General features: G+C 39.3%; 2 protein-coding genes and 1 long non-coding RNA gene across 3 annotated transcripts; 2 read left to right on the plus strand and 1 right to left on the minus strand.

The window, feature by feature from the left end:
- The first annotated feature begins 1273 nt into the window (after positions 1–1273).
- Positions 1274–6551, plus strand: PSPH (phosphoserine phosphatase). Its single transcript, XM_010307162.2, has 5 exons — positions 1274–1602; positions 2292–2426; positions 3999–4144; positions 4908–5056; positions 6365–6551. Exons 1-5 carry the CDS (start codon positions 1382–1384, stop codon positions 6473–6475), a joined length of 762 nt encoding a protein of 253 aa, XP_010305464.1. The 5' UTR covers positions 1274–1381; the 3' UTR covers positions 6476–6551.
- Positions 6552–10569: 4018 nt separating this feature from the next.
- NIPSNAP2 (nipsnap homolog 2) lies at positions 10570–25568 on the minus strand. Its single transcript, XM_075771712.1, has 10 exons — positions 25372–25568; positions 20983–21122; positions 20859–20904; positions 17905–17999; positions 15853–15923; positions 15303–15443; positions 14852–14883; positions 13508–13602; positions 12572–12655; positions 10570–11774 (listed from the first exon to the last, which is right to left on the minus strand). Exons 1-10 carry the CDS (start codon positions 25455–25457, stop codon positions 11710–11712), a joined length of 855 nt encoding a protein of 284 aa, XP_075627827.1. The 5' UTR covers positions 25458–25568; the 3' UTR covers positions 10570–11709.
- Positions 17908–23427, plus strand: LOC142604561 (uncharacterized). The gene is made up of 2 exons (XR_012838428.1): positions 17908–18191; positions 20464–23427. It is a non-coding gene; the product is annotated as an uncharacterized LOC142604561 (long non-coding RNA).
- Positions 25569–27483: the final 1915 nt, after the last annotated feature.

A 27483-nucleotide genomic window follows, 5' to 3' on the forward strand; every position in this document is an offset into this window, starting at 1 on the left:
GGTTCCTGTTCCTGCTTTGACTGTTAACTATTTAGCTGTGATCTCTCAGCGAGTGCACAGAAATCACCTCAGGAAACAGCACTGGTGCTTACCATGTGTGATTCCTGGATGACTCCTGTCTGGCAGTGAGCTACACCAATACCGATCAGCTCCTGTGCATAGTGATCATCTTCTCCATCTTCACTGGATGTCTTTTGTATCTGGGGGTGCTAAGTTTGTCCAAAAAGGGCAAAAAAATAAATGTTTTGTGGCATCTTGTGTAAGACCTCTCACCATCAAAATTCACATGGTATATAGGAGAAAAATAAATTAACTTAGTAAGAGGAAAACAAAAGATGAAGGTATATATGATGAAGGTATATAACATGCTGTTTGATTATTTTTTTCCCCTATCCCAGAGAGAACCTGCTGCTGCTACCCAGATCAATTACACAAGACATGTCCTGAGAGAAGTCTAGGAAATTAGAAGAGGCAACAACAACAAAAAAAAGCTTTTACAAAAATCTAGGAAATTGTATAGATAGAAAACTGTGTCTAAATGTAAAGACTGGTAAACAGCGGAGTCCATACTAAATTCCCTTATGAAAGGGTGAAGCCCAGGATGAGTAGGGTAGAGTAAGAAAATACCCAATTAACACCGTGTGCTTCTGATCTGCAGCAGTAGTGCTCAACAGCACTTTTAAGTGGACAGGTATAAAAGGGAAGAAAATAAACTTTTGTCAGGCATTGCAATGGAAAAAGTTGTGTCATGATGTTGTGGTATCTTAAGGTGTTGAGTGAAGCTCCCAAAGCCTGAGACTTTATTGGGTGTTCTAGAAGACTAATTCCCAATGCTAATGGCCAAATCTTCTATGCATTCATAGATTACGAGAGTATTTAGTTTGTATTAATCAGGACGTAGAAAAGGGTCTAAATCTTCATGATTTAGGGACAACCACGGATAGGTTTAAAATAGTTATGTCTACTGCGATCAAGCAAATCCTTAAGGGCTGAGTGTCTTTTACTATCTCCTGGAGCAACTAATTTGACACACTAGATTGGGTCTGATGAGAAATCAAGATCCATTTGCATGGTGAGGGCGAGATGAGAGAGAGAACTGCAAGTCCCACACAGCAGTTGGCAGTCTGATGGTTCAGCAAATGCCAAGTATTACAACCTTGAACCCCATGCGAACATCAATGGGCCGAGCCTACAGAGAGCAAATCAGCAACTGACCAAAGCTCCACGGCCCACCTGTAATGTAAATTGAATATCAGTAGGCAGCAACAAGAGAGCAAATCACCAACCGAGCCAGACCTCCACCACTGCTCACAGTCTTTGATAAAAGCTGGCTTTCAGGCTGTGCTCATCCTTACTCGCAAGAGCCAGATCAGTTGCACCAATGGCTCAAGACGGAGTGCAGTACTGTCACTCAGAGAAAGACTTTATCTTGTCTCCTCACAGTAAGAAGGTTCCTAAAAGGATGGCATCCCTCTTGGAGATGAAAGAAATCTTCCGCAATGCTGATGCAGTATGCTTTGATGTGGACAGCACAGTCATCAGGGAAGAAGGCATTGATGAGCTCGCGAAGTTCTGTGGAGTCGGAGATGCAGTTGCAGAGATGTATGTATATTTGCTGCTTATATCATAGGAGTAGTAGTAGTAAAAGATAAGCATGGATAAGGTTCATCTGTGACAATGAATTTACAACAGGGATTAATTCAACTCTGTCACAGAAGATTATTACCATTTAAAAGGATTTTAGGAATAATAAGTGGAATTAATACATAATGAAGTAACTTCTCTTGGAATTGTGAAGCCACTCAACAAAACTATACTGACATCAATTCTGTAATGTAAATTTCTTTGATAGACTAAGATCAGGCCTCATCACTAAACCTGGCCAAGCACTAGCAAACCTTATTATTAGATGGAGGAGAGGTGACAACTCTTCTCTAAGGCTGATGTTTCCATTGAAGCTTGTAGCAAAAGTTCCATTACTTCCAGAGAACAGCACCTGGGCTGCGGTTTAGTTCTGGTCCGAGTGGCTCCGATGCACAGAGGGAATGAAGCAGTTTTCCTTTGCCTCACTAGTTCTCACAAGAGCTCTGATCTTTGGAGACCTTATACCAGTGGTTGCTACCAACCTTTGCAGTGTCCCAGTCTTCTCCTTTACAACATAGATACACTATAACCCAGAACCTATGGACTCTTAACCTTGTTCCTTGTCATTCTTCTTTAACTACCTGTTCTTGGGAGAAGCCTCAACTTGTTAAGTGTCACTGAATTGTTTTCTTTGGATCACAATTTAGGACCCGCAGAGCTATGGGTGGCACTGTGACATTCAAAGCAGCTTTAACGGCACGACTAGGTCTCATACGTCCCTCCTATGAGCAAGTGCAAAAACTAATATCTGACAACCCACCTCAGCTAACACCAGGAATAAGGTAAGAAGAATTTCAAATGATGTAATGAAAAAGTCTACTGCACATGGCATAAATCAACAAAATTCTGTGACATTAGTGAGGCTGTAAGACCACAGAGCTGGTTTAGATTGCTTTCCTACTCCGTTTCCACGTTGTTTGTGTACAAAGCTTATATTAGGAGCTTATAATGACCTGACTCCATGTCAAGTGGCTAAGCATCCATGTAAAAAGAAAACAGTGTTAGGTATTAACTAGTGCTTTGGCTGGCAAGCTCAAATTCTGACTTGAGGACTAAAAGCGCATGGAAAATAATCTGTTCAATCACATCTGTGTTCTGATGGGTGATGGAATTGGCAAGAAATTTAATACCCAGTATGAACTACTGGCTTGGTCTATTTTGCAATTGTATTGCCTCTCTCACACTTCTGCATGCAGTCACGCCCCTGGACTCTGCTTAGGGGATGCCTTGTTCAGAGCTACCCATTCTGTACTGAAGTACCTAAAAAAGTATTAAAAAATCATTACGAGGAAATACATATATATGTGTGCATTCAGTCATCTTTGGGTTTGGAATAAACATTAACTATTTATATTGAAAAATTTTTCCCTATTCAAATTGTTTCAAACAATCAAAAAGAATTTCTTTACTACAAAACCTACCCATAAGCTCAGTCTAAAATATTCTTAGCACATACAGTAGTTTTAGATGATACTGTGCTTCTATTTTCTCCTTGAAATGAAGCACATACTCAGCTTTTTCTGTAGAAAGCACAGCTCGATGTAACTACAAAGAGAACATTGTTTCCTTGGTTAGAATCACATGATTTTCCTTTTCATTCCTTCCTTTTCTTCCTCCTTTTCTGTGTAGCCTGCTTTAAGCCTCCATTTGCTTTTTAGTATTGAGCGTTTCTGCTGTTCCCGCTACCACTTCTACTGCTTAGCATTGCCGCACGCTGATCTTTCTGCCCGTAGAGCCAAATCCCATAAAACTGCTAACTGCCTTCAAGCCTCATTGACATTAACTGGGTCTGAGAACTTTTACTTTTTTTGATTCCTTCTCTGTAGCCGGTGCCCTCTTCTAAAGATGGTATCGATGTCCAGCATCTGGGGAACCAACTCCGAGTTAGAAAACGTTTGCCCTTTGCACATGTGTTGCCCCACTTTTGCATTTTGGTGCAGTGGCTCCCCCGCCTTCCCTACTTTTTTCTGCACTGTAGATTTGTTTTCTTGCTGTTGTCTTCAGAAAAAAATCTGAACTCGATCTGCTCTTGCTTGTTCAAGGGATATAACGTGAACAATATCAAAGTGCAAAGAAAACATTTCTAGGGAGTGCTTGTTTCTGAGCAACTAAATATCTGTGTCTAGACGTGATGGTTTTGTTCAGCTCTTTTCAAGCAAGCTGTATGCACAAACTTGCAAGGGAAAGAAGGAAAAGCTTTGGGCAGCAGCAATGGATGGAGCTAAAAAGCTGCATGCATCCTAACTAAAACACAAAGTATGGGCAGCCTTGTTTAGGAAAGATGTCTTTTAACTTGCTTGTTATCCCTAGATGCTGCCAGGCACTCACGTTTGGTGACTGCTTTTTCTTCCCAGAGAGCTGGTGAGCAGGCTTCATCAACGAGGAGTCCAGGTCTTCTTGGTCTCCGGGGGATTTCAGAGCATCGTGGAGCACGTGGCCTTGCAGCTGAACATTCCGACAGCAAACGTCTTTGCCAACAGGCTGAAGTTTTACTTTAATGGTGAGATTCCCTTTAAGTCTCTTTTCTCTGCCACTTGTTGGGTTTGAACTGTCAGGTATCCGGCTACAGGTACTGTCCAGCCTACATCACCTTGTGACCAATCCACCTAGCTCCAAGTAGGACAATTGCAAGACCTCACCAAAAACATGAGTTCAGGTTATTTTCCAGACATGAAACAGAGCTGTAGTTACTTTTTAATTGCAAGCTGTGTCAAGCGTAAAATGTATTACAGGCACCAACAGCAGAGTTTCATTTTCTCTTGCTTCTTCAAGTTAAAAGAGTTTGTAACTTACCTCCATTCAGAGGCAAACTCCACTTTCAGTGACTTTGAGGTATGTATGGAGACCGATGTACTTTAGTAGAGCTGCTCTGGACTTTTAGGCTAGTGTAATCAAGCAGAACTGTAGTTAGTGAGGTTTTTTTCTTACACTGTCTATACATCATACTGGATGCTGCTTTTGAAATGTTGACACCAGAATGACTGGACCAGAGGGACTGGGAATGGATTTGTAACGCTACCCATACAAGGTTTCTACTTTTGTCTTAGCATTTTGGCTCTTTGAAAATATCCCCACTGAAACTTGGGTTAAATTCTAGTTTTCACACTTACCTTCTAATTAATTTTTTGGGATGCCGATATTGTGAGGTTTACGGGACTGCATGTAATTAGCTGTTTTCTGAAGTAAAGACCATAGGCGTGTATCTTTCTTCATTTTCAAGAAAATATGCTATGTGTCTAACTTGTCCTTCCACTGTGTTCTAGGAGAATACGCAGGATTTGATGAAACACAACCAACAGCTGAATCAGGGGGGAAAGGAAAGGTTATTACTCACCTGAAGGAACAGTTCCACTTTAAGAAAGTAGTTATGATTGGAGATGGAGCTACAGACATGGAAGCCTGTCCTCCTGCTGTAAGTATTAAAGAACTAGACTTCTAAATTCCTTTTGTGCAAATCCTTTGGGAAGAAAAAACAAAGAAAAAAGTGCAGTTTGAACTCTTTATAGTCTTCAGGGAAGATCTTTAGCACTTCCCACAGCCTGAAAGAGATCTGTGTAGGTAGTTTTCCTCTAGAAAGCCTGCATCGTGCAATAGTTGATTTCTCTCAGTTCAGACAGCCTCAGTAAGGATGTCACCCCCTAAGCCAGGGTGCTGGCGGGGTCTAGCAGGACTGTGTAACAGTCTAGGGACCGGTCTCAAATCAAGCTGGTATTATCACATCTGCCTTTCCCTTCTATGTCCCCACAGTCAGTGCTTCCTTCTGTGCCCAAGTCTTACCCTACCAAGATCCTGGTTCTGTACCCTGATTAATGGTGCTGAATGTGAAGGTCTGGCACAGATCTGGTGCGCATTGACCTGATACTGGCCCTGCAAGAGGGCTCATCTCACTGCACAGTGATGATATCTCTGAAGATATCAGCCCTAGTAGGGTGAAATAATAAAAAAATGAATAGAAAGACAACTTTCCTAAATGGTCGTTTCATAGAGGAGAGATCTTAACTCCGTCTCCCCTTTAGCGCCTTTCTCTACATAAAAGTACCCCAATGCCCCTTCTTTGCCAGTGTTGGGGGGCAGATATCAAAGTGCATGGAAACGCACAGAACAAACTCTGGGAGCAACTGCTGAGCAGGTCCCTCACTGTTAAATATGTGCATGACCAAAGCAGCTTAGTATTTGCTGAATGCTTTCTACCTAAAGGCAAAAAAGCAGCAGTGGAAATTTTAAACACTGCACTTTCACTGCAGATGGTTGTCTAAGATGTAGAAATGATGATTGTTCCTGGTTAATGATTGAAGACATGGTTAATGTTTACTTTTGGTATCTATCAAATGAGGTAAACAGAGTTAAGATAAACAGTTTAGGCATAATTGTGAGATGCTGCGTGCATATTCGAATGTTAACTCATTCTTCAATAGTAAGGCTTTATGTTGCATCATATTTACATCAGATTTTCAGTAAAATCTTAAAGTTAGGAGGCACTGAGACACAATTTGCCTACTGGAATAAAACTCTAATAACCAAAGTGGTGCAAAATTAAATGTTAATGAAGTTCTCGTTAATAAATCTGAAAAATGAACATGCAAAATAAAATAGGGGAAGAGGCATGGAGGAATAGCATAATTTTCAAAACCAATCTTAAAACCAAAGTCAATTGCTAAGAAGCTCCATTCCTGACGTGGGACTGCAATAATATATGTGCCCATTTGTTCTATTTTGCCAGGACTGCTTCATCGGATTTGGAGGAAATGTAATCAGAAAGCAAGTGAAGGAGAAAGCTAAATGGTACATTACTCACTTTGATGAACTGCTAAAGGAACTGGAAGAACGATAAATTATACAAGAAAATAATATATTTAACAACTATAAAGCCATTATACAATGCAATTAAACATATATTTGTTTGCAAAGTTGTGTTCTGGAGTTTTTAATGATTCTGGGTGTTGAGTACCTTCCTCTCTGGCCTGAAACTCCTGTTGCAAATGGCACCATTCTACTGAAATATTTTGTAAGGTAGAAGTCAGTTGATTATTCACTTACAAGCGAAGACCAAAGGTAGGAAAATATCAATAAATTAAAAAAACCTTAATGGACTGGCCCCTGGTCAATACTGCATCTATTGTTTCTGAATCATTAAAGGTAATACTTCTACTTAATTTGGGTGGCAAAAGAAGAACAAGGGGGCAACAAATGAGAAGTTTGTCTAATCAATAAGAAATAATAAATTAATAACAACAACAATAATATAGTCTAAAATGTAAACAGTATGGTAAGTACCTTCCATTCCAAAGAATCTCAGAACTAGGTTAAACAGTGAACATGTAGGTAGGAAACATTACTAAGTATCTCTGATTTCATTAAAATATGGCTACAGGAGAACCCAAGATGTCATCTGTTACTCAACATCACTGTTACTCAACCTGTAGTCTGAGACACGCAAATCTGAGATATACGCAATATTCATCAGTGCCCAAGAAGCATACTTTAAGGCGAGTGATATAGTGGTTCCCATACCTCATTAAAATACTTTAAACTCCAAAACGTTGATTTTGTAAAATGGTCACACTGTTTACTTAACTGTTCTATTTATTTAACAATCCCCCCCCATCAACCTATAACTGGACGAAAGCTAATTCATCAACCTTTAAAAAAATGGTCTACTGATTAAGAAAATACTGTGAAACTTACCTAGTCTCTTCCTCTGCCTCAAGTGTGGATCAACCACTCTTAAACTGTTTGTGCTAGAAGTAAGTCTAACCTGTTCTAAGGAAGGATTTCTCTGAGCTTCGGCTAATGAATCCCACTTTCTTAAGGATTTGTCTTTTGTGGCTGCAGTGTCTGATCCAAGAGCATCCTTATACAGAACACACTTAAGATAAATGCTGCCTTTTTGCCAGCAAGTTCCTGACAACTCCTCTGCGAAGGCCTTTAACCAGCTTTGCTGACACATCATGGTACTTCTATTTCCCTGACTTCTAAGACTGTCACCTCTGATAATGTGAAAAGCTTTACCAATGTTAAAATACATGTCACATCTTCCATTTCCTTCCATTCACCTAATACCATCACAGGAGAAAGATGGGTTGATATGACATGATTTGTCCTGGAAAAAAAATAAAAATCTATGCAGGCTCTTATCTTTTGGGTGCTTACAAATAGTCCCAGTATTTTTCCGGAAACTGAAGATTAGGCTAAGTGTGCTAATTCTCTTTCATCCCACCACATATTTCATAGAAAGGAGGATAAAGTGATGTGCCTACCTTCCAAAATCTGACACTCTCCCCACAAGATAATCACAGGTTTTCACAACTTGCACTTAAGAAGATTAAATGAAGGTGCAGCCAGAGAGCTCCTGTCCAATTGTTTAACCATCACCAACAATTAAAACAAATACTGGTTCTGTCCATTCTGCAACATCATCAGAAAGGGTATGGGGGAAAGAGGCATTAACAAAGCCCTAGAGTGCTGAATGGCAGCTCTCAGTGATGCCATCTCATGTTTTTGGCAAAAACCTGAGGCACTAATTGCTTGACGTTTCAACAGCACGTGAACACTAGCAAAGTAGAATGGTTAAAAGAAACCAAATCCAGAAACAAATTTCTGATGGCTTTTTAGAGAAAAGACATATAAACAGCTATACTGAGTATCTGTATACAGACTTTAAAAAACTCCACAAAAGCTAAGACAGACAATAGTTGGCAGGCTGCTCACCAGAAGTCTTCTGGGAGCATGATCTCTTTTAAATTCTTCCTGAGAAAAATCTCAGCCAACTCCAAGGGCAGCTCATGTACAATCATGCTTTTGTTTAGTCAAGACTGCATGAGTAGAGCAAGTATAAACTCTTTCTGCTCTCATTCAATGTGTTCCTCTGCAATTCTACAGTTATGAAGCAAAAGACAAGTGTGTGTTTGCTGCAGTTTTCTATTGAATTAAAAGGCCACCAAAAAAAAAATCTAACATCCAGCTAATCAGCTATAGCTACAGGCCCTGATCCTCCAAACATAGTGACAGGATTCACTTCAAGTATATGTAATTTCAGCAATGCCACAGTCAGAAGACCCTGCAGGAGGCTCCAGGCCACAGAGATGTTAACATTCACAGCAGTATCTTCTGCCAGTCTGAGTGCTATGGAAACATGGCGTTGCGCCAATGATTTCACAAGAGCTCTTTAGGTCTGACTGGTTTGAAAAAAAAACCAAAAAAAACCCACCCCCCTTCCACTGGGCAAATATCAAGCCTGACCTCTAGTCCAGGAGGTACCAAAAGGATTACTTAGCTTAGTGGGTAGCTAAGCTCTTTTGTCTGTAAAATACTGGGGAAAAAATAGGAGGGAATAAAAAATTTTCAATTTTTTGAAAGAGGGAAGTTTCAATTTTACAACTAAGCTACCCATTTACGTGAACATATCCCATCACAGTAGAGCAAAATCTGGAGTAGCACATCAGGCAAGTAGTATCTTGTCTTCAGGTCGGTCTCCTGGCTAAGAGCATGGGGAGGCACACCGCTCCATAAAAAGCCTTTTATTTTAATAAGATTATTCAGTGAGGCAGAATTGCTTTAAGTTATATATTCAATTTGCATAAGGGGACTTCTTAAAAGAACGGTTTGCAGATCTTTCTAGGAAGACTACTGGACAACTAAACAAGTTTTAACTGTGTCTTCATTCAGTGGAACAAGAATTGACCAGAGACCCTTCCAGGCATTGTTCCCCACTTTCCAACCACTAGAAAGTGACTTCAGTTCTGAACTCTACAAATTCTGCTCTAAGAAATACTGAAGTATTGCTAGCAACGAAATACTAAGGAAGAAGGCAGACTTGGCCATGAAATTAAGAGGGAAAAATCACAACAGTATTCAACTTTCAGGGGAAAACCATCTTTAGAAAGGGCTCAGGCAAAGGGAGGCAAGAAGATTGGCATTACTTACTTATCTACTGTGTTATGTTGGGTGAGTTTACATAGTTATCTGTAACTAAAATAACAGGAACTAATCCCTCTCTGATGACAGCCAGAGCACGAGTTTGAAGCTCAGATCAACAGGAGGCACATTCATAATACATGACAACAACACTAGTGGGAATTCAGATCTTAGGTAGTGTATCAAGACTGAAGAGACTTGTGCCGTATGATGTCACCCCGCAGAACATCCAGTTATTCCTTAGATTTCTTATTCATGCAAATTAATATATTGTCTCTGACTGAGATTGCTGGTTATGAGTGGTAAGTTACAAGGACAATTCTCTAGGAACACAAAATGTGGGAGGATACTGGGAGAAATAACAAAGACTGGAAGCCAGTATTGTCACCCTTTTTTTCTCCTTTTGCAGCTAAACAGTAGTCCCAAAAGTCTGGGAAAAGGACAGTCCCAGATGATAGTACTGCTCATGACTGATTTATAAGAAGGAACAGCTAAAGTGACGCCCACTGAGTAAGCCAAGCTGAGAACTTTAAGCTAATACAGTACAGAATTTTATGCAGTAAAATCCCATCATCAGTTGACAACAGGAGGAAAATATGAAAATGGACAAGAATCAGATCAAATATTGACTTTTTTCAAGATGAAATTCAAGTGAAGGCAAGAGTGCTGTGTATTTCGCATGGGAAGAAAAGAAGAAATCAGACCTGAAAAATTCAGTATAATTTGTGGAGAAAAATCGAAAGGAAAAATATTTTCTATTAATCACCACAGCACTTCTGACCTCTAGAACACTTAGCAAAATGGGATGCAATGGAGATATTGTAAATTCATTTTGGCGAAGGAGAGCAGAATACTGGGAAATGCTGTCCCTGACACAGAGGCGTGATACTGGCTAACTAAGCTGAAATACTCTATGCAGTTACACAAAATTTCCATAATAAACACTGCATGATGAGACAAAGAGAAGAGAAAACACAGGTGGTGCAATACATATAAGGTGCCAGTAAAATGTGAAAATTAAAAGGATTTTATTGGCTGATACGTTCTTCCTGAAAACTTATTGAAATGTACAAACTGAACATTCAGTAACTGATTTGTACGTTCTGTGTGTTACACTGATTCTTGTAGCCACTTTAGAGAGAGAATTTTTTTTTTTCACTTACAGGATGTTCACATCATTGCAGACACCAAAAGTGTTGATATATTCTAGTCTAAAAGTGAAACCAAAATAGAACTGGACATAATGGTACACCGCTTTATGCCAATCCTATTGACTCAACATGCGCCAGTTTCACACATCAATTCATAAGTACCTACTGTACAGTTAGTGAAACACCCGACCAAGCATATGTCTGAAGTCATGATTGCTTATTAAATTAAACCCCTTTTCCTAGACTTCCAAGTTCGTTGTAGAGATAAACGTATTTAACTGAACTTGATTCCCTGCAGAAAGTTCAGGCAATCACGTCTTCTCAGTATCTCTTTGAAAACTGTAGGTCATACTTCAAAAAATTAATTTCAGGTGTAGACATCTACACTAACGTGTGGTTAGTTTCAACAGGCTTCAGAGTCCTTGCAAAACAGAATGCCCTATCTTCTGTCCATAAGCTATCACCTCACAAACCATGTTATCCTCAATTAATGACTGCCTAGAGCTACTTACTGATTTCAGGCCTGCTAGAAAAGCCAGGTGTATTTCAGAACTGCCTGAGGGCTTCAGAGCTTCTAATTTCAGAACTCCCACGTTTGTTTTTAAAATCTGCAGTCATTACAATGCTACACAAAGGCCACAGCAACTGTAATGCTCCATTCTGTTGCTGTTACTGAACACTGGGCATTGCCTATGTAGCAGAAGATATTAAATACTGTACGCCATACTTAACCAGAGGAGCCGTCTCACAGAGGAACTCGTGTACGTCTTTGTAGTTGTTTACAATTAACCAACCTTTTAATTACAGTCCTATATTTCTTTTTTTTCCTGGTACAATCCTAAGAGCAAAAGGTCATTAGATTCTGAAGAAAAGAGGTCTCTTTTATAAGCTCAATACAGTACTTGTGTATTTCAGACTATGATATACAATGTATACCATAAATTAATTTAAGACAAATACTTGTCACTTTATCTATGTAGGCACAAGTAAATCAGTGACTTTACTGAAGCGGAGAAATCTTCAACGGTATCATGATTCTGGACTCCATTTCCTGAATAAGGGGCACTGAAAAAAATTGAGACAGGGTTTAATTTCACCAACAGAGATCATTAGCTGTTCTGCACACTCAGTTTGAACAGATATTATTATCTTCAAATTACTCTCCTAGCTAGTGCATGCCAAGTCATCAGTAACCACCAACATTCCTGTAACTGAAGCACAGTAGTTTTGAGAACAAGTGATTTTTAATATAATCTGTCTGCCCCTTTGAAGATAAATATTCCTATTCCTTTTCATCATAATGAAAATTACCTCACATTTTTTCTGGTATAGTTCCTTTGAAACATACCCTATGGAACCAAAATCTGACATGCTTAGCATACTTTTGTGAGTTTTGTTATGAAAGTTATCTTTGATCTCAAAGATTTCCTGGCTTCTAGTTCCAAAGTCTAAATTCCCTTCTCAAAGGAATGCATTTAACAAGGCTCCCGTATTTCATGAAATATTAGAGGTAATAATTTAATACAAAGACAAATTTCACTATTGGCTCCCTAAAGTTTTGGGCACAAACTTAAGCATTTACACAAATCTATTCTTCTACAGGAGAGGTGCTTGTATAAAAATTTACTATTAATGTAGCAATTTTTCAGCAATTAGGCAACTTTTCCAATTTTGTACAACCAATTGCAAAACTCACTTTACAGCTTAGTGAAATATCCTTCCTTTCCCTTACAGTAGGAAAACCGACACACAGACACACCAGAGACAGAAAACTTTTTATCACTGTGCAATGTAGTGAAGAACAAAAAAGATGGCATGCACAAAAGTCTACCTCCAGCATTCCAATGAAGTTAATAGGTTACCTGTGTAATAGACTAGTTCATCCCAGCCAGGTTTATGCCATGCAGCGTTCCTTATATCTTCTCTGGTTTGTAGATCTTTGTAAGCTGGTGAGGAAAAAGAACAAGCAGAAAGCTTAAAGGCAACCTCTTTTCCTTCTGTATGTGAATAGCTTCCTTAAAAGTATTCTAGTGCGTAATTAGGAGGCTGCGAACACTGGGAAGGAAAAAAGTCAGAAGTTCTTCTCTACAAAAAGGAAAAGCTCCCAAACCAATGGCAAACAGAAGGAACTGGGGAAGACAGAGAATGTCTTAGACGCAGGTAAGACAGATAATGCAACAGAGTACAGTTCTACATGAGTGCTGTCAGAATTCTAATGCTGGAATATAGTATTCTGAATTGTTGAGATATGAAGATAATACTGCATATTTTCTAAAATAAATATTAGATGATGAGTTTCTGCAAATCGAAACAATCCTAACGTGAAAAGTAAGCATTTGTGGAGGCTAACACACAGATAAAGCCAAAACACCGTGATGTAGTAACGTAAATAAATGCTTCACTTTCCTTTTTGTAGGTGTGGTATATGTGATGCGTGAAACTAAACTGTAAAAACTTGACTTCACCATGAATGGGGATGGAGGAAAGAGATAGCAGGACATGGCTTGTCATGATCATGTTACTGAAAGCAAACAAGTAGTCCCTAATAAAGAGCGAGCCATGAGAAACTGTTGATGGAAACAGAACAAAACATGAAATGTTCACTTCTGCCTGCTTGTTTGAGAAATAAAGTTACCTATGCAGGGATTAAGAAAATGAACATTGCTGGTGTAAAACAAAAAAAGTCTCTTAAGATATTCCTTTGCCTTTTGTAAAAACCTTGTCCCCTGGGCAAAGTCAACAGTCTGGTAGGGGCTGGTTCAGTAAGAAAAAAAAACAGAGAACACAAACAAATTTACCCCAGAGGTGATGAACCATATACAGCTGCCCAATTTGTGAGAAAAATCCTCCAACTGCTTCATTATTATCCTGTCGGAAACGAATTGCACGAGCCCTACAAAAAAGCAAAGTAGCATTTAAAAACAGCAGATCTGGGTAGAAAATAAGTGATAACTGAAAGGAAAGCAGAATTGCCAGGAAACCCAAATGTTAAACAACATTTGCAGTACACTTCGGTAATTAAAAATGAGAAAGCAATCCACAATACACTAATTAATTAAAATATACCTACATATCTTGTTAGAATGAGTTAAAATTGGAGGCTTACAGTTTCACTAGACTGTGCATTAATCATTATTTGTCTTCAACATTAGATCCAGTATGACAATATCTGCTGGAACAGTGTAAAGCGGCAGGACATTTTTATAGCAGGTTCTTCTGAAATTAAATCCTTGAGTTTCAGCCATATCATCTTTGACACACTCACTTACCATAGATTTTTGGTAGTGGAACACAGCTTTTTTTATTCATATGGACCCTTCCTTTGCAGCTGTCCTGTGCAACACTCCATGATTTGTTGTGTAAGTATAAATCCATTGCAATTTCTAAAACAGACTGGCTACCACTATAGATAGACCTATTTTATAAAAAAATCTAAATTCAATTTATTCACATTACTGTAATTAAATAAATTATATTGATGGCAATGACACATCTAACAATCCAAGTCCTCACCTTTGTCACAACAATTGAAAATACTCCAAATTATTTAACTATCAACCATTAGAGCTGCATGGACTTAGTGAATGTAAACTGAAAGAAACTTACACTGGTTTTAAATAAAACAAAGTCAGAAGCATATACTCAAGACTGACTCAAATGCTTTTAACCCATATATTAAAATACAAATGTGCTGCTCAATAGGTCTTCTAGCAGCAACTGATTTTTGAAGACTAAAAGAGCAAAGACTTAGCCATTTAAACTAAAAGTAAGTCAGCTTCCAGTGGTCTTGTGAAAGTTGTGAGAGATCAACATAGTCTCATGGAGTTAACCACCACCCTTCACTGAGCAGTGCTTTCTGCGGAAAAGAAAGGTTTTCTGCTGTATTACATCAAACTAAAAGGGTTATGTGAAGGAAAGCCAAACCACAGAGCCCACAATATTGTCTGCACACGGAATTCCTCTTTCTTTCCTCAAAGGATAAATAAGAGGTCAAAGAACTATCTTACAAGTTGCATAAGTACAGAAGCAGGCCATTAACTGGGTGACTGAAATGCTTTTGTACCATTCTGCCACCTCCCCTTCAAGGTTTTTAAACATACATCTCTCAAATAGGAGAACACAAGTGCTAAAGCAACACTTACCAGTAATTTCCCCACTCGATCATTGTTCCAGGCTACAAAAACAAAACAGACTGTTAAAACTGTAGTTTAAAGAAAGTTAGAATATTTGAACAGTTTTCACAACATTTATGTATGGAAAACACTTTTTATTAACAAGATCGCTTCCTTTAAGTGATAAGCATATTATAACCATCTGTAATTACTCTGTTTACTTACTGTATTACTTCTTAGTCATTTGCCTGAAGTTTCCTTCAAATGAAAACACAGGGGTTTCAGCCCTGCAGATATTAGTATCTTGTTGGAGCCTGCCTTCATTTTGTATCCCACACTTTGAGAGCAACAATGACTCAGACATCAGCTTTGATAAGAACCAGATTTTTAAGATGAGGTCTGTTTTCCATCTACGTTGTATAAACATGCTTTGAACATTTTACGACAGCATAGAGCTTAAAAAATAAAAATTTAAACTTACTCTAAGTTGATAGGATCTCAGTTCATAAATATTAGGCCCCTCTCTGGGAACAGGTTCATTCCAGAAACTAAACTCCAACAATAATTGGTTCTTGCGTGAGAGAAGCATGTTACCTCTTTCTTTGCGAAACTCTGTGAATTCCTAAAAAAACAATGTGGTAACTGTCAAACTGTGTATTATGTTTCAACAACAAAAAGCAGTATACCACACAGTCATTTAGATTTTTTGGTTTTTTAATACTATCCTGGGGTTTGGGGACATTGAAATCCTTTAAATTGTAAAGGCATCTAAATTCCCCTGGCATATTTGAAACTTTCGACTGGCACTTTTACACAGCACTAAGTGTGTTTCATAAAGTATTCAGGTATTAAACCCCAGTATTTCTGAATATGAGTATAAACCCTTTTCCAAAGAGCTTTCTAAGTTTGTACAAGAAACACTGAGATATTGAAGTAAAAGCGGGTATCCAAATATGCTGGTTTTTGCTCTGCGTATTCTTTGTTATCCTCTGAGGAAAATAACCAATTCTAACAAAATTGATGCATTTTACCTTATTTTGACGGAGTTTACTCATGACCTCATTGAGGGCTGGATAGCCTCCCTCATATCTCCACAGATGAACTGAAACAGAAAAAAGGAAGTTTTTTCAGGGATGTCACAGACCAGTGCTAAATCTTACGGAATAACACAGTATAAAATGCTCTTCATACTACAGTATTATACAAAACTAGAAATCATGTGACAGGTTTAAAAGAGATTTTCAATAAACAAAGCACTACACACGAGCATTTTCAGAATAATGGAATCATCTGCTTTTTGAAAAGGGGGTTTTTTTTGAAAATTTTGCAATCTACTCTGAAGGTAACAGGGAAATTTCTGAAAGGACTTTTTGTTGCCATGCTAGTAAGATGCGATGACTTTACATCACTGTAGTTGAAACTGAAATTCAATTTAAGAGCATGACTTCATTAAAAAAATGTATTTTATACCAATTTAATCTAAAAGCAATAGAGGGCTAGACTTTTTAGTTCAGTAAATTACTCAAGCACAAAGAGCAACACATTTTCTGTAAGATATGAAAAATGATGCAAATGTTATTTTGAGGTAAATATTACATTAAAAAAGCAGAAGATATCTGAACATGCTACAATTGTTACATTTGCTAGGATTTTCCCCATAAAAACAATTTCAGAACAAGTATCTACATCTGAGGTTTTTCAAAGCATTCTCTCTTTAATAAATCATAATAAATCCCTTTAATAAATCATAGCAAAATTTATTTACAAGCACTTAATATAGCAAGGCAACAATATTTCACCTCAAAGACTCACAAAAGCTATTTTCTCTCCTCTAAAGCAGTCCTGTGCCTTTTCCAGGAGAGCGAACTGGAGACTAATGTAAGGCACTTCACTATGATAGCAGATTCATCCAGTGCGCCTGCTTCTGCTGTCTTAACCCCAGGGCAAATTTGATATATCCAGCTAATATTAACACAGGCTGGGCACAAGTATTGAACAAGTCAAAACTCCATAATCTGCTTTATTACGCTGCTAGAACTGTTGCAGTAACATTTTCAAGGCAGGCTATGGATGCAATTACAGATACAGTCTGTGTTAATACATTACAAAAGCAACGAATGACTCTTGGCTAAGATATTCTCATTTCAGTTGTCTTCATTCCTCAATTTGCCTTCAACTTTTAGAATTGTTTTTCAGACATTGGTTTATCTACTGTTATTTCTTTGCATTTGTTCAGTGTCAATATTGCAATATGCTGTGAATGCGGGAAAAACTGATGTGTACATGAGTATATTTTTTAATAAGAAAGCAATGACATTGATACTAGCATAGCTCTAACAGTGGAGCTACATAACAAACTACATAACAAGTATCAGTACACCACTCTGGCTTCCCATGGCTTCCCATTCCTTCAATTTCCCAGAGACTAGGAATTTTTTCAGGTTTTCTCTCTGCACTAGACTCTTCGTAGTTCACCTCTGTAGCAGCTCTTCAGTAATTCCTAGTTCCAGTATATTTTGAATCTGCATAGTTAGGCAGTATCTTTATATGAACATGAACAGAAATAATTTTACTTTCCTCCAGTAAAGGCCTAGCTTATTGTTGAGTTTACAATGCAATCATTTTTTTCAGATGGCGTGAATGATTTGCATTTCATTATCATACAGCAATTGAAGTATGAAAGTCTGAGTAGAGCTTTGATACCGGCCAATGCAAGATAAACTGTCTTTGTAAGCCTTTGCCTTTACCCTAAATATTCACAAACATGATATGTGCCTGCAAAATATTACAGGACCACATTTTACAAGCTTTTCCTAAAACTGTTAATCTACCACCTGGAAAACATGAAAGTGTATTAACAACAGGACAAATTTTAGGAATTAATGCTTCACTGTCAAACTCAACAAGACAAAAAGCAAGCACTGTAAATGTTAATATGGCTACTGATAATTGATGCACACACACCCTCACTGTATACATTGCTAAAGGTTTACTGTCAACAGAGATGATTTAAAGAGAAGAAACCTGCCAAGCACACGTTTCACTTGTATGGTTTTACATTCTGTTGTACTTCTATCTCCTACCAGCCTGATCTTGCTCTCCGTACCACGTGTTCCAAGTCCCCACCAGTGCACATGGGTAGTGTTTTTCTTCATGAATCTTTGGCAGCACCTCTTGACTTGAAAACAAGGAATACAGACACTATGTTGCATTTCCTTTAGGGAGGCTACAGTTGATATGTATAACAAATCACCACACGTTTATCATTATGGTATGAAAATTCACAAGCTCTACTTTTCAGAAGAGAAAGCTGAAATACAAAAATCTGCTATACAGGGGAAAGATAGCTACAACACTAAGAAAAATTAAGGTAAGTGTTACCATTTCTTAGACTGTATGGCAAATACACAGCATGGCAGAATTCTTTCGATGCAGTAAGTTACGTCTATCACCTAAAAAGTTATCCAACGCATTAGGAAAATAAATATCAGGATGTCTCACTTACAGAAAATGCACCCTAACTACACGGGTGATCTGCTTTAGGAAAAGCTTTTCTTTATCAAGGGAGGTAGAATACACAAAAATAGGAAAGGACAGTCTTCTCTACCAGTTACAATGCTATTAATTCTGTTAAGCTGAATGAATAAAACCAAGTATTTTGATAGATCAGCTGATGACTGTACTTCATAGTATGCAGCCTTATTGCTTTCTACCATTTCAGAAAGTATAGTTTGAGGTAACTTATTCATTAAAACACACAGTAAAACTGCCCTAAAAATACTTCCAACACAGAATTTCTATTTCACTATTTCTAATATTTTTTCAAACTTTAAAGGTGGCCTACATTAGCATTAGGAAATTAAGTTTTACCAATTGCTGACTTGGTTAAGACAGCTTTCATCGCACTGTACTTTGATGAATAAGTCAATTAGTCTAGTTGAACTTTGCCTTTTAATATTTTTCCCTGAATAATTACCCCTCTTAATCAGTTTGGCTTATAGGCAATGAGTCTCTGCACAATATCAAATAACAGAAAGTAGACTGGTCTTGGGCTGCGAGTCATTAGATACGAGTTTTGCTCTTGATTCTGCCACTGACTTTCTACACAACTTTGAGCAAATCTCATTACCAATTTGTACCCCACAATTTCTCACTACATAGCATAAATAATATGATAGAATGACTCTCCAAGGATGTTTTCAAGGATGTTTCACCATTGGTTTGTTTTTGCAAAGCATAATGAGATCCTAGAAAAGCAGCTTTAAACAGGAATGTTAAATTATTACAATAATCCTAAAATATATTTTTGTTGCAAATTATAGAACACCCCCCCACAGAATACCTTATCATTCATAGATATGAACACCATCTTTTTCTTTTTAAAAAATAACTGTTTCTAATTCTTCAGAAGGGGTCTTTAACCACAGTGATTCATGAAGAACTCTTATAATTGTCTTCATTACATCAGTTCTTTATTAATACATGATGACTAATCCTTATTCTGATTTGATACAGAATAAGGAATTAACCTGTTCATATTTAATTTAGGGAGAGGAAGAAGGGAAGTGCAGAGTATCTTAGATTTTTTTTTTTTTTTATTACTCCATTCTTTTCTCCTTCCTTGCAATACTTAAAACTGGCTTTGGTTTGGAAAGAATAAATCTAACCATACATACTTCATCTAATTGCTCTCAGCAGTTTCTTTCTTTGCTACTGTCTCCTTGATAATAAAAGCTTCTGCTTTCACTCAGCATTTAGGTAGCTCATGAGATAAGGCGGAGAAATGGTTCCCTGTCTTGTATAATTGGACATGTTTATATTGAGCTTTTAAACAGAAAGCTGGTTGAATGCTAATTGTGCTTCTCTGTGTATATACATTTTTTTAAACAAAAAAGTTAAAATACCTTATGATTGAATGTTATTCTAATGGATTTCTGTTTCTATAGCAAGGAAAACAGTTTTGGGTTATCCAGCCCCATTTCAAAGCTGAACACATGAAGGCAGAGAGATGCTAGATGACCTACTTGTGGCTGTACAGCAAACCAATAACAGAGATAAGGACATAAACAGGGAGTTGAGAACTTCCTCCCCACCCTCCAGCCCGTCTGGTGTTGTCACCAATACACCACACTTTAAAAATTGGTTGCAGTAGGGTATCATTATGCTAAGAATGTTTCATTTAACTGACAATATGATCATGGTCAGTGAGAAAGCCTTGCCGTTTCAAAACAGGTGAGGCTCACGACATTTCCAAATTTAAACATTCAGTTCTTGAAAAGGCAGTTGTTCTGGCTCCAGAGGAGTGATTATGTAGGCAGAATAGGACTAATATATCTGCAATTTCATCCTTAACTAGTAAATTTTGAACGTTACTATACATACATTTTATAAAGCTGTAACTTTTTGGAAAACTCATAACAGTACCGCTCCCTTTGGAGGATATCACCCCAGTGCACAGATTGTATTCAAGGATTTCCATAGCTCTTTAAGAGGAGATCTCAATAACATCACTTTTGTAGAAGTAGGAGATCGATGAGCTGAAAGTCAGCCCCTGGGTTTTCAAAATCTCCTCAAAGTTATACTTTAATAGTGGCATGTAGTTCTACTTACCGGTGATCTCCCCCTTTCCTTCCTGTATGCAGACGATAACAACCCTCAACATATTCCTACATGGCAGCTGCAGTGGGACATGCTACCATACCAGGATCTACCCGCAGGGACCAGCAATTGTAAGACAACTAAGGGAAGGGGGAGAGCTGTTCCAACAAATATCATCAATGTTTTGACAAAAGGCATTGTCCTAAGATGTAGCTTAGGAAAATGACACCCCCAAGAAGGGAAGGCAGGGGGTGAACTGAGTAAAGTATCTTTTATCATATCTCTCTCCAAGAATAGTATGATCTATTGAACACCATACCCTGAAAGTAAAAGCAGAATTTTTTCACCTCCTAAGTAATTACAATATTTGCCAATTTTCAGAACAACTTGTGATCAAACCAACATGTCTAAAATGTGAAAACATAATACGCACACTTACCAAATCTTGTTGTAGGCCTCCAGACACTCTGGTTTTACATTGTGAACTGAAATAACAACATTATGTGAGAAATGCAGAAACAGAATAAAGAAATGGTAATGTTAAATATAAAAATATCACTCACTCTGTAGTTTATACAGACTGCTGGTCTCTCTTTTGGCTAGAAGGTTGGAGTGAGCATCTTTCCTTGGATCAACTTTGCGAACAAACAGCGATTTTAACCAACTGTCTTCACGAGGTCTGCTAGCTGAAGAAACCAGCCCCCTACACGTTAACAAGTACAGTATACTGTCACTGAGCGTGAATTGAAAATGCCCACAATGCAGGGCAGATAGGCACAATCAAGTTGAATGCAAACAGTATCATAATACACAGTTACATATAATGTCTGTTACTAAAACTTTCCACTGAGCCACTTCCTAGCAAGGTAAAGGTGGTTCTCTTCCCACTAAGATCTACTCTCTCACAAACCATTTTAGCAGATACAGAACGGAACAGTTAACCATACACTACACACTTTCATCCTTTGCGCACATGAAGGGGAATGGGTGGATAGCTGCTTTTCTGCCTATTTATCTCCTTTTTAATAAGTGGCTTTGCTCAAGAAGGCTGGGTCTGTCCTTACGTACACAGGCAAGAGTGAAAAAGAGCAAAAAGACAGTGTGCATAAGGAAAAATTTGTGCAGTGTAAATAGGAAAGTAACCGCCATATGTTCCTATGTTGCTTAAATATAGCTCTAAAAAAGGAAAAGTTTAATGGTGCATCTTTCAAGAGAAAAAACATAATGAAAGCCTAATTTGGGGGGGGGGGGGGGGGGGGGGAGGGGGAAGAGTGGCAGGAAACAAACAGCCTGCAAATATTTCAATTCCAAATTCTGGCAACTATAGTATGTAAGGATACAGATCCACATTCTTTGTACAACATTCATGATTTCCCTTTCTTTGAAACAGAAGAACTTCACTGTCTCTTTTTATCTAATCTTTATGCAGTTTCTGCAAGTACACTTCCAAAATAATATCACTTCCCTTTACACCACAGAGTCCACAAAACATTACAACTAATAACTGCACTTTTATAAAATGATGTGTTAAAGGAATTATTCTTCTCTTTTCCAGGTAAGACCCCCCCCAACCCCAGGTAAGACTCACCAAAAACTGTGCAGAAGTACAAGAAAGCTTATGTATTTAACTGACTGTCTACAAGGTTCAGTGGACCACAAGCTCAAATGTTTTTATTTCTTTCTCATAAGCAGCAATTCCTTCAGTTTACCTCTTTTTGATATGGGGTTTCTCTGAAATACTAAAACATTTCTGACGTACTAAAAATGTGGCACTACAGCTGGAAATGTAAACCTTTTCCTGCCTCAGAAGTCAACTTTTCACCCTTAATTACTGACTAGGAGATCCAGAAGAAAACTATCAATTTTCAGCTATAAAGCTGTCTTCCAGATATCAAAAGTTTGTGACAGTCATTCAAGGAAAAAAAATCAGGGAAGAAAATCTCATCTTCCTTTGTGAAAAGTATCTTCATGAACACGCCTGTCTGTATCACACAAAAGTAGTTCACACTAGCAGTGTTTTTCAATAAGCAACCTTTTAGCCCCAATGTCTGAAAATAACATAATTAACTGGTTCACTCTGTGGAAGCAAGATGGAGGAAAGGAAAAGCATTTCATAGCAGCGAAATACTAACAATCAAAAGAACAACTGCAGCTGAGATAACCTTCAATGTTAAGAAGTAATTGGTAAATACCTTATTTGTGTATTATATTGAAAGTAGTGCCTTCTTTAGCCCAAGGCAAACACACAAACACGTTAAGTGTGCTGAAAGCTAAGCAGCTATTCCTCAGTACAAGCATTTAAAAGGGCACTCCGCCATGAGGCTGTTGCTAGAATAGAGGGTAGCAGCTGCCTGGAGTAGAGGTATCTGATCTCAGCTGGAGGAGGTGAGGCACAGGTGACTGCAGTTGTGTTATCACACCTACATCAGGTATCACAGGAACACAAGCTGCCCCAGATGATAGGGGGTAAACACCATCTAATGAATCCAAGTTGTTTTAAAAAGCTTCCTTAAAGTAAGCACTAATGCTCACTGGACAGCAAACAGGGCTCTAGGAAACAGAACTCAAGCCCTGTCATGCAGTATTCATTTTTGCAACTCAGATCTGTAAACTATTGCCATTTCCTCCTATTTATCAAATAGAGTTATCAAACTAATATTTAGAACCTTCCTCTATGAGGATTATTGTTTGCAGCAAACTTTGAAAGAGACAAATAATCATGTTGCTTTTTTGTGAACCACCTTTATCAGCAGCAAGAGTAAACTGGAGTTACAGGGATAATACTGAAAAGCAAATTCCTTTGCTATTAGGAGTCTCATGACTTGAATGTCAAACTGCACCTAAAAATGAAGGAATATTTAATTTTCGATACAATGAAATGCGTAATACTTTACATTTATGTAAAATCTTTTACCCAGCAATTGTAAAGTTCCTCATGAACAATGACTAACAAATCATGAATATCCATCTAAATATACACTTTACTTATAATAAAGAATGGTAACAGCTGAAGTTTATTAAAACAGATAGGCAGTGCACCCAATCTGAGATGCTAAGGCCTTATTTTTAATCCATATTCTTAGAGAAGTCCTACACTACTGGTGTCAATCTAGATACCCACAAATCAAGAAGCCCTGAACTGATTACTGGTTCACTTGTTTGGGTAATATGTACCCAAGATTAGCTCTGGAAGAGTAGGGACTAAATTCATGTCTTTGGACTGCTAGTTGTAAGCATCAACCACAAATTAGTTCAAAACTAATCCATCATCCAAAAGACTACTTTTAACTAACTTGTTAACATTACGCCCCACAATATTATACTACCTGTTCCAAGTAAAACAGATATTGGATCCAAATTGTTCCAAAACCCAAATACCACTAATGACAATGTGAATATACACATAGACATGCTATATGGTATTACCATCACACTTAGCAATTTATTTTCTGGGAACAATACTTATTAAAGAGTTTCCATGCACTCTTTAAGGCACTGCTTGACTTCGCTAGCGAGTTCTTAGCCTACAAATGTTACCTATGGGCTTAGCTTTCTTGCTACAAAGACTGGGCTGTGAACACAAAAGTTCACAGTGGGTGAACACACTATATAGCTTCCTTAGATTAGAACCGATGGTGAGAACACTTCTACCCCACTTAGCTTCTGCTTTAGCACAAAATATAAACTGGCTGGGAGACATCAAGTCAAATATTTAGATTTTGTAGAAACCCATGTCTGCTGGAAGAGAAAGAAAAACAACTTCTCTATAATTGTTAAGTTTTTGATCCGTGGTCTAACAGATGTCAAAGTTTATTTGAAACCCACATATCCTCCACAACTCTTCCTGCGCCTGTTTTAAACAGCTGCTTGCAGTGATGCCCTTAGTCTTGCACAGGGACTGCTGCCCATTCTGAGGCTTGAGACAGCAGCTTTCCCCATTTCAAAGAAAGGGAGAGAAAAATGTGTGTAGATCCATCCCTGCTTGGCTGCATCTGTGTTTCCAACACCCAGGGAGCATGTGTGCGTGCTTCCTATACCCAAGACACGTGTGTGCACATCTGAGAGCTGCGTATGTGTGCGTGCACCCTGGCCACCCAGGAGGTGTCTGACCCTTTATGCATCAGACATGTGGGCATGCAAATGTCTGCACTCCAAAACTTGATGGATGTGTCTGTGCGTGTGCCCTGAAACCTGGGGGTTGCATGCATATGTACACACATCTCAGCTCCTAAGGGAAGTATGAATATATGTGCCCTTACACCCAAGGGGTGCACACACATGCTGGGATCCATGTGTAGCCATGCATCATGAAGGTAGAAAGATGCTGGTGTGCACAGCCATGCACCCTGACAGTGGGGGAAACATGGATGTTGGGCAGGGGTGCAACCTGGCACCGTGAGCATGGAGTGGTTGTGTGTCCTGACACCAAGGGGCGTTGCTGCGTGTTCAGCCATGCACCCCAACACCAGGAATATGCATGTGCAGGGTGGCTGTGCAGCCCGACACCCGGCGATAAGTGGCCGTGGGGTGCCTGTGCACCTTGTTGCCTGTAGGGGCGGGGTGTCCCTGCAGCCTGAGCCCGTGGAATAGGCGGCAGGGGGTGGCGGGCACTCCGTTCCCGGCGGGGCAGGGCAGGGGTGCGGCGCAGCGGGCCAACGGCACGGCCATCATCCCCACCTAGGGGCGGACTTGAGGGAGGGAAGGGGAAGGGGCTGGCCTTGGGACCCATGACCTTGAAGGACACCCCGAACTGGTCGCACTCCCCGCCCCACGGGAGGGCCGCCGGCCTTGCCAGCTACCTGCCCTGGCGAGCGGCGCGCCATTTCCAGTCAGGAAAGAGGAGGGGGGAGTCGTCTACGCGGCGGGGTGAGGGGAGGCGCGGGCGGCGTCGGCTCCGTCTCCAGCCTCCCTCGACGACCCTCTCCCGCCCGCCTCACCCTCTCAGGGCTCACCTGAGGGCCAGGCCACCGCCGGGCGGGAGACGCGGCACAGCGCTGACTCCCGCCAGGCTCCGCCGCAGCAGCACTCGCGCCGCCATCTTGCTCCGGCCGCCTCCCTCCTGGGCCGGGGGGCGCTGAGCGTTGCAGCGCCGCCGCCGAACGCGAGGGGCGCACCGCCGCGGGGAAAGGGCTGTGGGCCTTCGGCCACGCCCCTTGGGAGCCACAGGTGCGCATGCGCGGGCTGCCCCAGCTCAGGGCCCCCGCCCCACCCCGGCTGCTCAGCTGGTGGGGAGATCCCAGTCCCGGGTCAGGGTCTCGCCTGAAAAACACCAAGAAGGAGCGCAAGCATTTTTTTTTTTTTTTTAATCATATGCAAAAGCTTATTTGGGGAATAAGAAACAAGTTTTTCACCCAGACATAGTTGAAACGTAGCTGTCCCAGCTACAGTAGCAGTTAGCTTGGCTAAGCCAGTGGTGTGCACTAGCATCCAATCCTTAAATAACTTTAAAAATAAACTTGTAATTAGGAAAATAGTTATAAGGACAGTTGTAAAAGCAACTAGCCAATAAACATAGAAAACAAGTTAATGAGCAAACCTTGTCTTTCTACATAGCACATATAAAGTTTATGTCATTCTGCTGTGGAGTTTCCATTGCCATTTCATGACTTTACATCAGCATGCTGTGAGAGCAAGCCAGCGGCTAGCACACCCAATGTGCTTTAACATAAGTACAATGTTTGTGGAGCCTCTTTAAAAACCAGTTAAAGCTACAATTGCCATCATTCTTTTAAAAATGAGTTACACTTCAGACTATGTACATTTAATCACATTTTGATCTGACAGCATCTTGAGTTCTTGAGCAACCCTCTGAGAGCCTACCTGTAAACTGAAGAAAGCTGACAATCTTCTGTGATGAATCAGTCTTAGAAAAAAATATGACATTTTCACAGCTACTCAAGAAAAATCACAGGAAATACAGGGAAATACTTCCCTAATCACATGTAGATGCAACTCATTAACCAAACAGGAAACTTCTATTTCTTATAAAGATGATACATCTAGTTATTCAAACACTCATATCCCAAGTACTGAGGGTCAAATTCCTTTGCTGCCTGCTTGGATACAACTTAAAAGTTTATTTCCTATAGTCCAGGGCTATGTTCTAGGCTGCCTCTGATTTCTTTCAATCTCTGGTAGGGTTGAAGTTTCACATTTTACACGCATTCAAGCAGGAGTCAGAGCCCAGGTTTCCTTCCACTTTGATCAGGGCCTTAATCAGCCAGCTATAGTAACTAAGTAATTTACCTAAACCTAAACCACTTCAAACATCAACAAGAATAACCTACAACCATACATTTAAGACACTTCCTCAAAGTCAGAGACCATGTCCACATTACTGATTTAGAGACACATTTGAATCAAGGTGTCTTGACATCCCAGCTTATTGATCTGACATGCAGGACAGTACTCTAGGACTAGCATTCAAAGAGCAGTATTTTTTGGTTTGAAGCACTGAAGAAACTAAGTTTTTCATTCTTTCTGGCCCAAATAATTTGCTGAGCTCAATTTGACTTCATTAGCCATTTGTAAGGAGCTGAAATTGATTTTTTACAGGTGAAAGAAGTTAAAGGCCAAATGATTCACAGCAGTGACAATCGAAGAGAATACAATTGATAGTTTACTAGTGTAAACTGGCTCAGTTTCTTGAAGTAAGGTATTTTAGGTCAGATACACCTTGTTTAGCTTCTCATTTTGAAGACCATGCCATAGGTAGACACTTCAAACTGGGTCTCATAGCTTTAATGCACCACTCCCCTCTCCATAGAGACATATGGAATGCTGTCCCCACAGATGCTGGATTTTGAGGCAGATGCCCCTTTAGATCTGAATGACAAGTCAGCAACATGAGGCTGCTGTAACAGCTGCACACTCTTAGTTTGCTTTATGTCCTGGAGGACAGGACAGGAGATCCCCAGAGCTGTAGCAGGATAAAACAATCTTTATAATCATTAACTGCTATGGCCTTCTAGTTTCATACAAAAGCATGCAGCAAATCAGTACCTGTACTTCTCCTGAAATGTGCTGTTTTAATTAGCTTTTCTGATGAGACCAAATCTAACCAT

This window comes from Balearica regulorum, chromosome 19 (assembly GCF_011004875.1).
Source record: "Balearica regulorum gibbericeps isolate bBalReg1 chromosome 19, bBalReg1.pri, whole genome shotgun sequence".
Taxonomy (NCBI): domain Eukaryota; kingdom Metazoa; phylum Chordata; class Aves; order Gruiformes; family Gruidae; genus Balearica; species Balearica regulorum.